At 44.2% G+C, this 15,731-nt stretch overlaps 1 protein-coding gene across 1 annotated transcript in view; it reads left to right on the forward strand.

Moving 5' to 3' along the window:
• The window catches only part of LOC147419497 (small COPII coat GTPase SAR1A-like), a 28,019-nt gene extending 12,624 nt beyond the window's left edge, over positions 1-15,395 (forward strand). The window contains exons 2-3 of the mRNA XM_086505996.1: positions 14,527-14,658; positions 14,764-15,395. Coding sequence (XP_086362122.1) covers positions 14,527-14,658; positions 14,764-15,081 — 450 coding nt within the window. The 3' untranslated portion in view covers positions 15,082-15,395. The remainder of the gene's footprint in view (positions 1-14,526; positions 14,659-14,763) is intronic.
• Positions 15,396-15,731: the final 336 nt, after the last annotated feature.

Raw genomic sequence — 15,731 nt, forward strand, 5'->3', positions numbered from 1 at the left:
TTCAATCAATCAACACACATCGTTCTCGGAGCACTCGTCTCAGATGACGCCCTCGCTCTTATCAAGGAGGAGATGGCCACACTTACCACAAGCCTCGCATCACTTCACACTCGATTGGATCAGATGCAGACGCAAAACACTTCTTGGAGTCGTCCTACAACTTCTCGGACGACTAATGCTACTTTTCCACCACCTTCTTCCAAAGCCTCAGTGGATGAACAAGTAGAGCCAGATCCAACTGATGAGGTAGACAATCGTGAACTTAAATTACTTTATAAAATTTTTAATGCTGCACAAAAGAAGAAACTCGATGTTAAACTGCCTAAGCCTTATAATGGTCGCCGCGACAAGCGCATACTTGACCAATGGCTATTCAAAATGGAGGCCTACTTGTCCAACACGGACTTAGTAGAAAGTAAAAAAGTTGCACTCGCTAGTTCTTTGCTCAAGGACACTAACATTTCTTTGGTGGCAATGACGGGTTGCTGATGGTAAACCCATCAACATATAACAATAGTGGGATCCATGTTCCTGCCAACTGTGCTCCTTTATTACCATCCCTCTCAATGTAGTCATCAACCGTATCCACATACATGCCAAATAGTGTAGGAGATGGCAGGCAACCCTGTTTCACCCCAATAGTGGAGTGAACCAAATCAAAAATCCCCTTTGGAGTGCGTACATGACCCACTACTGACTTATATAGAGCCATGATCCCCCAAATCAACTCTTTGGGTACCCCCATCTCCTGCAATCTAGGCATCAATCTTAGCTTTGGGCACTATATCGAAGGCTTTACGGAAATCCACAAAGCAACAATAGAGCCGTCTCCCACAGGATCTCCCCTCCTCAATAATGGCTCTGAGTGTTAGAATATGATCAAGAGTAGAGAAACCTTTCTTGAAACTTGCCTGTCTTGTTGCACGTACACCCTCTCTCTCTGCTCATCTACTCAATTGTTGCTCAATGATGGATGCGTACAACCGTGCCAATGTAGTTCTCAGGCTCCATAGCGTCCCCTGGCTTGAAGATAGGTACGATCGTGGACAAACTCCAAGTATCAGGTAGGCCCTCGCACATAGCACGGTTGAACATCACTGCAAGCAGATCTCTAGCATGTATGAAATGCTTAGCTACCAGGCCATCGTGATCATATGCTCTCCTTGACTTCATCCTATCAATGGCTTTCTTTACCATCTTGGCGGTAAAGAAAGCATGTGTGTGGGCATGGCTTTGGCGCATTTGGAAGAGGTGGCTGCCCCAAGTCAGTGTGTCATGACACGGGCACCACCAACGGCAAAGAACAGATTGAACAAACTTTTAGCACTTCAATAACAATTGAAGTGAAAGAGATGCAGGACACACGAGACGGAGAGTGGCGGAGTTCGACCCCAAGAGAGCACTGGCCCCAAACCTTGGTGCCCCTTTCGGTATTTCTTTAGAACGCCAGTACTTCAGACTTTGGCCGTCCACGCGGGAGCGTATCAGAGAATGCGCCCTTGGCTCATATTTAAAGGCCCATGGCCATCAAAAGTAGTTACATGAAAAGCTTTCAAACTCAAAAGCATCTGCTGTCCAAAAGCTGCCAGCGCGCAAAACACGGAAATCCGTACAAGCTGCCACGTGGCAGCTGTTAGCGCAAATCGCGAAAATTTGTAGCGTAAATTGAGGAAATCCATATTGCTTTGCCACGTCATCAATTGCTTACGCTTTGTGTGTGTGTGTGTGTGTGTGGGTCCCTGTAACAAACTTGGACACTCCAAGTCAAGAATCAACCGCGACAGCACCAAATAACCACTTCAAAACAATTCACAGATCACAATAGATTTGCACTGGCCCGGCGGAGTTCCGTGCCTAGAGATATTGGCCCCAAAGACTGGCGCCCCTTTCGGTATTTCTTTTTGTATTAATCAATCATCAAAGTACAAGAGAGCGGTTAGGGTTTCACTCTCAGACTCGGCGTCCAGATGCTCTGAGAAGTGAGGCCCTCACCACTAATTTAAAGGTTACAAGGGATGCCCAAAAGCAGAGCCCCAAAAGCTTTTAAAATCAAAAGCATCAGTTCTCTCTCTCTCTTAGAGAGTCTTTTCTCTTTTTTTTTTATAAAAAAAAAGCAAAAGCAAAATTCGCGTCGCTCATCATTTTCCAAAAAAAAAATAAAAAAAAATAAATATTTTTTTTATTTTTTTTTTAATAATCCGCCTCCGCGATTTCCGGAATTTAGGGTTTTTGGCAAAAATTAGGGTTTGCAGGAATTTTAGGGTTTCTGGCAGAAATTAGGGTTTCTGCTGTCCGCCACGTCATCACTTTGTGACATACCCCCCTCTTGAAAGCATTGTAATCGACCGCGATTACGCCTGCAAAACCGACAAAAGCCATAAACCGTCTTAGCAGACACTGACTGTTAGTACCTACGTACTAGGAACACACATCTAGCACATGTACAAAATCGATAGTCACATCACACGACATCACAGGACATCACCAGACATCACAGGACATCACATGACATTCAACATTCATTCGGATCTTAGACCATGATTTATCGGCAATGTAGCTAGCAATCACATCTAGGTCCAATCGGGACCTCATCGATGTCCGATTGACTAACCCCTATTGCAACCATGCCTATTCGAGATCAATCAGACCAAAATGCTGCAGTCATTTCGGCTATCAGTTCCTGCACTCACAAGAAGTCAAGAACAAATCAGTATCATAATCAGGAATTCCATTTCATAAAGTCATCCAGCAGAATACTGTCAGCTCTCAGTATCCCTGAAGCTCAAAGAGACATCAGTGACTTTAGTATCAAAATCGAGGCATCTGTTGACAAAGGAGTGGAGCGACTCCCCTCTTGTGCATCCCACTGCACCAGATCTTCGGCCAAGCTGAGTTTCTGGGTTCCGTTTGGAGTAGACTATGCTAAACCAAAACATCGAGGTAAAGTTTCACAATCCGAGGAGTATCTGCTAGGTCCTCCTCCTCCATCCACTTCGCATCAAATGCAGGAAAGTTCTTGAACTTAACCAAGAACCGCCTTCGGACTTTACCTTTCTTCGTATCATTATGTGCCAAAATCTGTTCAGGAACAAGGATCTCCTCGTTTTCTTCCACTTCGGGTTGCTCTTCAGGCTCCCCATCATCAGGCACATCACCCTTAACAGGGTTCAAGAGACTCACATGCAATGCATTATGAATCCTCCAAGTATCTGGCAGGTCCAATCGGAAGGAGACATCATTTATCTTGTCAGTAATCTGGAAAGGTCCGTAGTATCACATACTAAGCTTTGGAAAAAGCCTCTCCTTTCCCTTTTTTTTTTCTTAGGCGTGCCTTCTCAAAAGTAAGAGCACCCAATCATCCTCCTTCAGTTTCCAGTCGCGACGATGGCGATCCGCTGCCTTTTTCTGTCGTTCTTGAGACTTCTGTAAAGTCTCGTGAACCTTGGCAAAAGCCGTATCCAAATCTCGCGAATATTCATCCGCTTCAAATTTCTAATCTTTCGTGCTCAGGAAGGATGGAACCTTCGCAGCAGTTTCAACAATCTCTCATGGCGTCTTCCCCGTCGAAGAGTGTATCGTGTTATTGTAGGCAAATTCCACCAAAGGTAAGTTCTTTTCCCATTGAGTCTTCTGATGCGAGATACAAGACTTCAATAAATCTAAAATCACTGAATTGGCAATCTCAAATTGCCCGTCAGTCTGCAAGTGGAACGATGACGAGAACTGCAACCGCGTCCCAATGTTCTCCCAAATTGCCTTCCAAAACAAACTCATAAATCTGGGGTCTCTGTCGGAGACAATCGTCTCAGGCGTGCCATGTAATCGGAAAATCATCGTGATCATTCTGTATTCTCGGGAGATAAAAAAAAATGAAATCCATTTCAATATTTTCCCAGGGGCGGGTGGGTGGGTATGGGTAAAGGCTGTAACAATCCCTGTGCCTTATGCCTGTCAAACTTGACCTTCTAGCATACCAAGCAACTGCGCACAAACTCTTCCACATCCTTCTTCAGTCTCCGCCAAAAGAAATCTCTCTCTACCCCTTTCATGGTGGTAGCAATGCTGCGGTGACCCGTAAAAGGTGGACAGTGGCAATCAGTCATAACCTTTTCCCTCAACGGCTGTGTAACGCACAACATAGTCTTTTTCATCAAGTAGCCTTCTCGAAGGGAGTATCCAGCTACTGTCTCCCCATCCCGTATCCGTGTGAAAATATCTGCAAAATCTGTATCTGTGGCACACTGATCGACCATATCCTCGAAGCTCCTATGATGTATCGCGGAAATAGCTAGAACCAACGGTTTCCGAGACCAAGCATCTGCCACCACATTCTTCTGTCCCTGCACATGGACAATCTGGAAGTGAAACTGTGACAAGATGTTCGCCCACCGCATCTGCTTTTCCGAAAGCTGCTTCTGTGACAAGAAGTAGCGCAAACTCTGATGGTCTGTAAAGACAATAAAATCCGCTCCGAGTAGGTAATGCCGCCACTGAGTAAGAGCATGGATAACCGCCAAAAGCTCTTTCTCATAAATCTGTGCTGTCATCTCCGGCCTAGAGAACAAACGGCTCTCGTAAGCTATGACATGGCCTTCTTGCATCAAGACCGCACCCAGACTACGACCACAAGCATCACAATATACTTCGAATGACTTTTGCAAGTCCGGCAAAGTCAAAATAGGTCCCGTAGTCAATTTCTCTTTCAATGTCTGAAAGGCAGTCACCTCTGTGGGTCCCCACGAAAAAGGTACTCCTTTCTGTGTCAAGATATGCAAAGGGGAAGCAACCTCTGCAAACTTTCGTATGAACCGCCTGTAGTATGAACATAGTCCCAAGAAGCTTCTAACTTCATGGACATTCCTCAAATCGGGCCAATCACGGATAGTCTCTATCTTGGCCGGGTCCATTTGCACTCCTGTTGTGTTGCTGACACAATGTGTCCCAAAAAGTGTATCCATGGTAGGAAAAAATTCACTTTTCTTTGCATTAATCACTAGCGTGTGATCTCGTAATGCCTAAAAGACTTGAAGCAGATGATCTCTGTGTTCTGCCTCATTCTTCGAGAAAACAATGATGTCGTCAAAGAAAGTGCCAACAAATAGCCTGTACTCTCGAAAAATCCTGTCCATCATCCGGTTAAATGTCGCAGGAGCATTGGTTAAGCCAAAAGGCATCACCAAAAACTCAAATAACCCAAAAGTCGTCCGAAAAGCTGTCTTGTAGACATCTCCTGGCGCTATCCTGATCTGATGATATCCACTCTTCAAGTCAATCCTGCTAAAGCACGAGGATCCCTGTAACCTGTCGAGTATATCATCGATCCTAGGAATCGGAAATCTGTTCTTGATGGTGATTTCGTTGAGAGTGCTATAATCGATGCACATTCTCCAAGATCTGTCTTTCTTCAAAATCAACAACACTGGAGAGCAATACGGTGAAGTACTAAGCTGGACAAGACCCTTTTCCAAGAGGTCTTTCACTGAGTTCATAATCTTTTCATTCTGTACTCAGCTCACACAATAAGGTGGCCGATTCGGTGGTGTGCTTCCAGATATCAGATCAATGGTATGATCTTCAGGCCCTCTCAAAAGCAATCGGCATGAGCGTGGAGAAAAAAATCTTGGCGTTCTTTTCTTCAGGTCAAAACATATTCAACTTTTATCCATGGTTCAGTTCTCCCAAAAGAATGAGTAAGAAAACTGAAGTTCATCAAGTACAATCTCTAAGCCCTTCATTTATCAAAGTCGCTTTCTCGGCCCGGTAGTCAACCACGGCGTAGTTCTTGTGGTACCAAGGGATCCCGAGTAGAACGTCACTCACGTGCCCTGAACACCCCTGTCATTGCAAACGAAGTTTGCCAATGCTCGGTGTAATGGCAACATCCCATCCGGGTGCCAGTCGAACTACCTCCGCCAGTGGCGTCAGTCTGTCAGGCGCAGTTCCAAATCGAGCCGCCAATTCCAAGTGAAAAGAAGTTGGCCTTGGCTCCTTCAAAAGAGCTTCTTGATCCTTCACTTTGCCCCAAACAAAAACGGCAAAGTTTGTACTTTCATTCATTTGATTCGGTGCAAGTCCCACGCCATGTGGTACCAGTTCTGCTTTTCTATCTGCCTTTTCTGCCACATTCCTCAGCTGCTCTCGAACTCTCAGACCTGTCGTCGTCTTTATCATTCTGTTCTTTCTGTGCCTTATCAGGGCACTTTGCGGAAATATGTCCATGTTTCCCGCATCCAAAGCACTTCCCCTCTCTGATGAAGCGAGCTCTCTCCTCAGGAGTAAGCTTGGGTCGTGCATCCTTTTTTTTTCTCTGGGTTGCTCTTTTTCATTCTACTTTCATTCCTAGAAGTCTGTTTGGCTCGTTGTGTCATGGCCTCATCTGTGGGGTAGGTCAGACTGCCAGAGTGAATGGCAAAGCCCCGCTTCGCATGACTCATCAACTCCTGAATAGAAGCTGACTTCTGTTCCAAGCAGTGATCTCGGATCTCTGTAGGTAGACCCAAGGTAAACCGCTCAATTTGTTCTCTGAACGAGATCTTCTTGAATGAAGAGGCGGGTAGAAAAGAGCTCCAGAATCTTTCACAATAAGAATTCACTGTATCGCTCTTGGTCATCCGGAGATGGTTCCAAGCAGCTCGTATATCTCGCTCAAACTCTTGAGTCAACCAAGAAGAAATAAAAAGCCTCTTGAATTTCAGCCATGTAACTGGCACAGTCTTGCTTAATAGAAGCGTGGACCACCAAGTACGAGCATTCCCCTCAGAGTAAGAGGCAGCTCTCCGAATCTTGGAGTGCTCTGAATAGCGTCCTCCCGCGAAAGCGATGTCAAACTGCTGTATAAGAGACAAAGCCTTCGAAGCATCTGAGTATCCTGAAAAGTATCAAACTTGATCGAGTGGCCACCTTCCTTAAACTCTCGGACTTTCTTGCTGTTATCTTCGAGAAAGTCATACTGGTTGGCTTTGTAAAAATTCTTCTTGTTCGCATAAAACTTTCCGTCATCGGAATCTGAGCTGTCTGTAGACGAGTCCTCAGTAGAACTGTCAGTCTCTGGGCGAGATGTAGCCTTCTTTGCCTTTTTCTTGCCCGTTCCGAAGCTTTGTGTCTTGCTTCGCTTTTTGCTTTTTTTCTGTCTTCTTCGCTCTAATCCGAGGAGCTAGAAGAACTGTCAGAAGAAGAAGAAGAAGATCTGGGTACTCCTTCAAATCGAACACGCTTCTTCCGTTTCTTTGCTTTGTCGAATGTCGACTGACGACCCAAATATCCCGGGAAGTCAGTACCTTTGTTCTGCTTTTTGCCGTGCTTTTTGCATTTCTTTTGCACGTCAAAAAGCTGAGCAATCCGTGCATCAACCACGTTCTCCAGTTCCTTCTCCGTATATTTCTTGGAGGTAGAAGGTTTCTTGAGAGCGGGTTTCGGGAGTGGTGTTGTGGTTCTCTGCCACTCCATCTGTACCTCTTCCAAAGAGGTCTGGTTCATATATTTTGCCATCTTCGCCTCCTTGGCAAAATTGAGCATCATCATTGTTGCATCGCTGATCAACTGGCGACGCTCTATCTCTCGCCGCTCCGCCTAAGTAGGCCAAGGCGGGCCATACTCTCTGCCTGAATCTTCGTTGTGATCCCAGCCCGCATCTCCAGATGCAGAGGGAGTCGACTGATCATTGCCTGAAGCCATAGGTGCCGCGGAAAAAAAATTCGGGGATCAGATTTCCCGTAGAAGAGAAATCGGCCGTGCTCTGATACCACTGTAACAAACTTGGACACTCCAAGTCAAGAATCAACCGCGACAGCACCAAATAACCACTTCAAAACAATTCACAGATCACAATAGATTTGCACTGGCCCGGCGGAGTTCCGTGCCTAGAGATATTGGCCCCAAAGACTGGCGCCCCTTTCGGTATTTCTTTTTGTATTAATCAATCATCAAAGTACAAGAGAGCGGTTAGGGTTTCACTCTCAGACTCTGCGTCCAGATGCTCTGAGAAGTGAGGCCCTCACCACTAATTTAAAGGTTACAAGGGATGCCCAAAAGCAGAGCCCCAAAAGCTTTTAAAATCAAAAGCATCAGTTCTCTCTCTCTCTTAGAGAGTCTTTTCTCTTTTTTTTTTATAAAAAAAAAGCAAAAGCAAAATTCGCGTCGCTCATCATTTTCCAAAAAAAAAATAAAAAAAAATAAATATTTTTTTATTTTTTTTTAATAATCCGCCTCCGCGATTTCCGGAATTTAGGGTTTTTGGCAAAAATTAGGGTTTGCAGGAATTTTAGGGTTTCTGGCAGAAATTAGGGTTTCTGCTGTCCGCCACGTCATCACTTTGTGACATACCCCCCTCTTGAAAGCATTGTAATCGACCGCGATTACGCCTGCAAAACCGACAAAAGCCATAAACCGTCTTAGCAGACACTGACTGTTAGTACCTACGTACTAGGAACACACATCTAGCACATGTACAAAATCGATAGTCACATCACACGACATCACAGGACATCACCAGACATCACAGGACATCACATGACATTCAACATTCATTCGGATCTTAGACCATGATTTATCGGCAATGTAGCTAGCAATCACATCTAGGTCCAATCGGGACCTCATCGATGTCCGATTGACTAACCCCTATTGCAACCATGCCTATTCGAGATCAATCAGACCAAAATGCTGCAGTCATTTCGGCTATCAGTTCCTGCACTCACAAGAAGTCAAGAACAAATCAGTATCATAATCAGGAATTCCATTTCATAAAGTCATCCAGCAGAATACTGTCAGCTCTCAGTATCCCTGAAGCTCAAAGAGACATCAGTGACTTTAGTATCAAAATCGAGGCATCTGTTGACAAAGGAGTGGAGCGACTCCCCTCTTGTGCATCCCACTGCACCAGATCTTCGGCCAAGCTGAGTTTCTGGGTTCCGTTTGGAGTAGACTATGCTAAACCAAAACATCGAGGTAAAGTTTCACAATCCGAGGAGTATCTGCTAGGTCCTCCTCCTCCATCCACTTCGCATCAAATGCAGGAAAGTTCTTGAACTTAACCAAGAACCGCCTTCGGACTTTACCTTTCTTCGTATCATTATGTGCCAAAATCTGTTCAGGAACAAGGATCTCCTCGTTTTCTTCCACTTCGGGTTGCTCTTCAGGCTCCCCATCATCAGGCACATCACCCTTAACAGGGTTCAAGAGACTCACATGCAATGCATTATGAATCCTCCAAGTATCTGGCAGGTCCAATCGGAAGGAGACATCATTTATCTTGTCAGTAATCTGGAAAGGTCCGTAGTATCACATACTAAGCTTTGGAAAAAGCCTCTCCTTTCCCTTTTTTTTTTCTTAGGCGTGCCTTCTCAAAAGTAAGAGCACCCAATCATCCTCCTTCAGTTTCCAGTCGCGACGATGGCGATCCGCTGCCTTTTTCTGTCGTTCTTGAGACTTCTGTAAAGTCTCGTGAACCTTGGCAAAAGCCGTATCCAAATCTCGCGAATATTCATCCGCTTCAAATTTCTAATCTTTCGTGCTCAGGAAGGATGGAACCTTCGCAGCAGTTTCAACAATCTCTCATGGCGTCTTCCCCGTCGAAGAGTGTATCGTGTTATTGTAGGCAAATTCCACCAAAGGTAAGTTCTTTTCCCATTGAGTCTTCTGATGCGAGATACAAGACTTCAATAAATCTAAAATCACTGAATTGGCAATCTCAAATTGCCCGTCAGTCTGCAAGTGGAACGATGACGAGAACTGCAACCGCGTCCCAATGTTCTCCCAAATTGCCTTCCAAAACAAACTCATAAATCTGGGGTCTCTGTCGGAGACAATCGTCTCAGGCGTGCCATGTAATCGGAAAATCATCGTGATCATTCTGTATTCTCGGGAGATAAAAAAAAATGAAATCCATTTCAATATTTTCCCAGGGGCGGGTGGGTGGGTATGGGTAAAGGCTGTAACAATCCCTGTGCCTTATGCCTGTCAAACTTGACCTTCTAGCATACCAAGCAACTGCGCACAAACTCTTCCACATCCTTCTTCAGTCTCCGCCAAAAGAAATCTCTCTCTACCCCTTTCATGGTGGTAGCAATGCTGCGGTGACCCGTAAAAGGTGGACAGTGGCAATCAGTCATAACCTTTTCCCTCAACGGCTGTGTAACGCACAACATAGTCTTTTTCATCAAGTAGCCTTCTCGAAGGGAGTATCCAGCTACTGTCTCCCCATCCCGTATCCGTGTGAAAATATCTGCAAAATCTGTATCTGTGGCACACTGATCGACCATATCCTCGAAGCTCCTATGATGTATCGCGGAAATAGCTAGAACCAACGGTTTCCGAGACCAAGCATCTGCCACCACATTCTTCTGTCCCTGCACATGGACAATCTGGAAGTGAAACTGTGACAAGATGTTCGCCCACCGCATCTGCTTTTCCGAAAGCTGCTTCTGTGACAAGAAGTAGCGCAAACTCTGATGGTCTGTAAAGACAATAAAATCCGCTCCGAGTAGGTAATGCCGCCACTGAGTAAGAGCATGGATAACCGCCAAAAGCTCTTTCTCATAAATCTGTGCTGTCATCTCCGGCCTAGAGAACAAACGGCTCTCGTAAGCTATGACATGGCCTTCTTGCATCAAGACCGCACCCAGACTACGACCACAAGCATCACAATATACTTCGAATGACTTTTGCAAGTCCGGCAAAGTCAAAATAGGTCCCGTAGTCAATTTCTCTTTCAATGTCTGAAAGGCAGTCACCTCTGTGGGTCCCCACGAAAAAGGTACTCCTTTCTGTGTCAAGATATGCAAAGGGGAAGCAACCTCTGCAAACTTTCGTATGAACCGCCTGTAGTATGAACATAGTCCCAAGAAGCTTCTAACTTCATGGACATTCCTCAAATCGGGCCAATCACGGATAGTCTCTATCTTGGCCGGGTCCATTTGCACTCCTGTTGTGTTGCTGACACAATGTGTCCCAAAAAGTGTATCCATGGTAGGAAAAAATTCACTTTTCTTTGCATTAATCACTAGCGTGTGATCTCGTAATGCCTAAAAGACTTGAAGCAGATGATCTCTGTGTTCTGCCTCATTCTTCGAGAAAACAATGATGTCGTCAAAGAAAGTGCCAACAAATAGCCTGTACTCTCGAAAAATCCTGTCCATCATCCGGTTAAATGTCGCAGGAGCATTGGTTAAGCCAAAAGGCATCACCAAAAACTCAAATAACCCAAAAGTCGTCCGAAAAGCTGTCTTGTAGACATCTCCTGGCGCTATCCTGATCTGATGATCCGCCTCCGCCTCCGCGATTTCCGCCTCCGCTATTTCCGGAATTTAGGGTTTTTGGCAAAAATTAGGGTTTGCAGGAATTTTAGGGTTTCTGGCAGAAATTAGGGTTTCTGCTGTCCGCCACGTCATCACTTTGTGACAGTCCCACTTTAATCTTTAGGTCCCTTGGGCCCCATCGGATGGGGTGCCATAAGTTGCTAGGACTTCTTTTTCTTCTGCTTCTTCTTCTAGGGTTTAGGCCCTCAGCCGAGATATGCAGGTTGGCTCCGTTCTTCAGTGGCGTGACACGTTAGCAATTTGTGACACAATGTAGAGAGATGATGCATACTGACCCCATACCTCCGTAGAAGTGATCACTGGTGGGGGAGAGTGCTCATGGAAGAGTCGCCATTGCTTGCCTGTGAGTAATGACTCCTAGAAGTACCTCCCTCTGGAGTCGGACTCTAGTCTCTGCACTCCTCGTCATACCAGCTATTCTGGGGTATGCTCCCAGAACGTCATCACTTCCTAGGCTCAGCGTGTGGGTATGCCTCTGCTGCTGCATCCTGTAGTGTCTCTGTCGATATATAAGTGAGCTCCCCTAGAGGTCTCCTCGGATCCTCTGTACATAAGCGTCTGTAGATACCATCTATATAGACAGAATTAGTCTCCGAAGTAAAAGTGTATCAGATATGTGTAGATGTCTGTATCGGTCGAGCTGTGTTGAACTGGAATGAGACGGTAAACGTGAGGAGGGCATGATCTACATCTACCCCAATAGGCCTAGGCCCGATTGTAAAGTCCAATAGAGGGTATGAAACTGGGCTGAGCCAAAACATAATCCACTGTGGACACACACACACACACACACACACACACACACACACACAGAGAGGATCGATTCACAAAAAACAGCAAAAGCATCGCTAAACTTTAAATGAGACAGTATATAGAAACTTTAAAACCTTGTTTCTAAAAGGCTTCGGTTTCGTCACGTTTCATCAAAATGTTTCTCAAGTTTTGAGGTTTTGAGGTTTCAGACCGGGTTTTTATGTGACTATGATACAAACTATGTACATTCTTTGGTTTTTGATAAACAAGATATACCTTATGTATCTATTTTGCTTTGTAATCAAGTTTTTGTAAATAGTGGTCTTGTAATACCAGTTTTCTCTACTGTGGAAATGTTTAAAGTTACAATAATTTTTGATGTTTGACTTCTACAAGTGTATACCATCTGCATGGTTTGATTTATTTGTGTGCTTGGCACTTCTATCACCGAGTTTTGTAAAACTATTTCATGCTCTTCTGTCGAACTTCGTGATTTTGATGAATCTACCATTATTCAAGAAATCATGGCTGATTTTAAGGATGTTTTTCTTAAAGACCTACCTCCTAGTTTGTTGCCCTCAAGAGGAGTAGATCATGCCATTGAAGTGGTGGCTGGTAGTTAGCTCAAAACAACCCTATTGGTTTAGTAAAATCGAAGGGGACGAGATTCAATGACAGTTGAAGAATTATCTTGACAGGGGGTTTGTTCGACCTTTAGTAAATCTTTGTGGGGAGCGCCCGTGTTACTTTCTCGAAAGAAACATAACACTGCATTTTTGCGTGGATTACAAGGGGTTGAATAAACTCATTGTTCTGCAGAAGGGCACTGATCAATTGCTACTTTGAATAAACTCAGTGTTCCACGGAAGAGCATTGATCAATTGTTACTCTGACTTTTTGGTATTGAAATTTGAGATCACATCATCAAGTCTGCCATTGATATTGTGTTTGAGTACATATGCATGATATGTATACATGGTAGGTAGGTCTCTTGATTGCTGTTTGATGCAGGTAGGTGTCTCTCTTCAACTATATAGAGTGATAGTTTGTGTATTTTTAGGTCTTTATTGTAAAATTCCTATTTTTATCATTATTTAAAGGTTTCTTCAACCAATGGTACGTATTTTTACGTACCTTAAGCCCGATCCATACAGTAATGTATACCTTGCTTACTGAATACGTACAGTATGTTCTGTATGGTTCCACCTTGACTTACAAAAATGGCAAAATTGTATACCAACGAAATTGACAATAAAAAGCCACGAGTCGGTAGTTTGTATGGTCAACAACTTTATAAGCTGTATGGGTTGCCAAAGGATATTGTCAGTGATTCTAAGTTCATTGTATTTGCTCACCTTCAAAGGAAGTCAAGTATGTCATCCTCTGATCACCCGAGTGTGATGGACAGATTGAAAGGATGAAGCATAAACTGCCGACCCAGCCGCCAAGCTCCATGACCATGAAAACAGACCCCAAAATAGGGGTAGCACCCATAAGTGGAAGGTACTGGCCCAAAGGCCCCTGGGACAGCAAGGGAAAAATCACCCAAGGCTAGAGGAGCCTACATAGCCATGGAACAAAGCCAAACCCTGAGCTAAACATGGCTAAACACAACCCAACATGCGAAAACAACCTCACACTGGCCGGGCACAGTCACAAAACAGCCCTCACTCCCTAACACCCATCCTTGGGAGAAACTTGGACCGTTGACAAGATGCACCCAGAGAGATGCCTAAACTCTAACACATACATAGTCCCCTTTTGGAGCTACTTGAGAATTTGAAAGGGAGTGTTAAAGTTATGCATCTCATGCAAACACCCCGTTCATAGGCTATTTATTTAGTTAGTTAGTTGATGCATTTGACGTAATTTATTTGGGCTGGATCGGGCAACTTTGTATGGGAAGTATATAAGGGCCCTAGGGGCTATCACTTTGTATCCATCTGGTTAGAGTTAATTGAGGAGCTCTCTCTCTCTCTCTCTCTCTCTCTCTCTCTCTCTCTCGTGCATGTATGCTACAACAAGTGTCTTGTATGCTTCCTCATTATGCTACTCTGACACCAACATCTCGGACTCCTCAGATGCGTATGTCTGGCACGGTCTGCTTTGTGTCCTGTTGAAGTCTTCCATGAGAAAGACCTCACTGAAGCTGGAGTACTTCATGTGGCATGATCCCCTTTGCAAGACATGTATATGGTGAGAGGATCCCCCCCCCCGGCAAATTCCAAAGGCTGAAGAAATTTTTTCTCAACTCATTTTGTGATTTCCTTATAAATCGAGAAGACAACCTTCACAAATCAATTTATAGGACCATCTGGGATGTATTCTTGTTGCTGCCCCAGAGTAACTCTTTATTTGTTTGTTGCAGGTTTATGATTGTGGTGTTTAATGAAGTTAAATACTTTCTTTATTAAAAAGCAGCGGAGTTTGTTGTTTCTCATACCTTTTTTGATGTTTGCAGAGACTAGCTCAGCATCAACCTACTCAGCACCCCACTTCAGAAGAACTTAGCATTGGGAAGATAAAGTTCAAAACTTTTGATTTGGGTGGCCATCAGATTGCTCGCAGAGTGTGGAAAGACTATTATGCCAAGGTAACATAGCTTTTGATGAAAATCTATGTAGCTTTTATCCCTTCAAATCAAACTGACGCAAGTCATCTGCACGTGTTCTTCTGGTTAATGAGTTTCCTGCTGTAGGTTGATGGCATTGTGTACCTTGTTGATGCTGCTGACAAAGAGAGGTTTCCTGAGTCCAAGAAAGAGCTCGACGGACTTCTCTCAGATGATTCTTTGGCTGGCGTGCCTTTCTTGATTCTGGGAAATAAAATAGACATTCCTACAGCTGCTTCAGAGGAGGAGCTGAGATACTACCTTGGGCTTTCCAATTTTACCACTGGCAAAGGAAAGGTAACTCTTGCAGAAAATATGCGAGCCATCGAGGTCTTTATGTGCAGCATTGTTCGAAAGATGGGTTATGGAGAAGGCTTCAAGTGGCTTTCAGAGTACATTGATTGAAAGGGTTATCGTCGACTGTTTTTTTTATAACGTTGGCAGTGCATGGTGCATTATATGCTATATTTATGTGCAATATGGGGTTTGACTGTACAGGCCAGGATACTTGGCAATAGAGCATAAGTGTTTAATCTGTGTCTTAGGATATGAATAGGTACTTTGATTCACTTTCAAGGGAACAACGCATATGGGGACACTCACACTCTGGTGGATTCAGAAATGCCATACATCTTTATTGTGCTCTTGTTGGGGAGCCTTTTCTTTGCCATGTCAAAAACATCGATTATGGAGGGGAAGGTGCAATTGTTTTCTGCCTTTTTTGCTGAGGAGGGTTTTTTGCTTGGATGGTAATCCAGGTGTGTGAAGTCTGTTTAGAATTTTTATTGTTGATACACAATGGGGTGAGAAAGATCCTTCTTACAACAAAGACGTTGCAAAGCATATAGTGAATGTGCGAACGAAAGAGAAGGCTATGAGAAAAATTCAATACAACATTCCATGAGCAAGCAAGAAGATCCAATTTGTCTTTTTGGAGAGGCTCTAGTGCTTTGCTGTCTAGACATGTAATTGTTTTTGTGTTGGTCTGGATTAGATGGAGGAATGGTGGCTTATATTTGTACTTAACAATGTGGGCTAATCATTTTGTTCTCTTG

Source organism: Adiantum capillus-veneris, chromosome 29 (assembly GCF_014529385.1).
Source record: "Adiantum capillus-veneris isolate H3 chromosome 29, ASM1452938v2, whole genome shotgun sequence".
Taxonomy (NCBI): Eukaryota; Viridiplantae; Streptophyta; class Polypodiopsida; order Polypodiales; family Pteridaceae; genus Adiantum; species Adiantum capillus-veneris.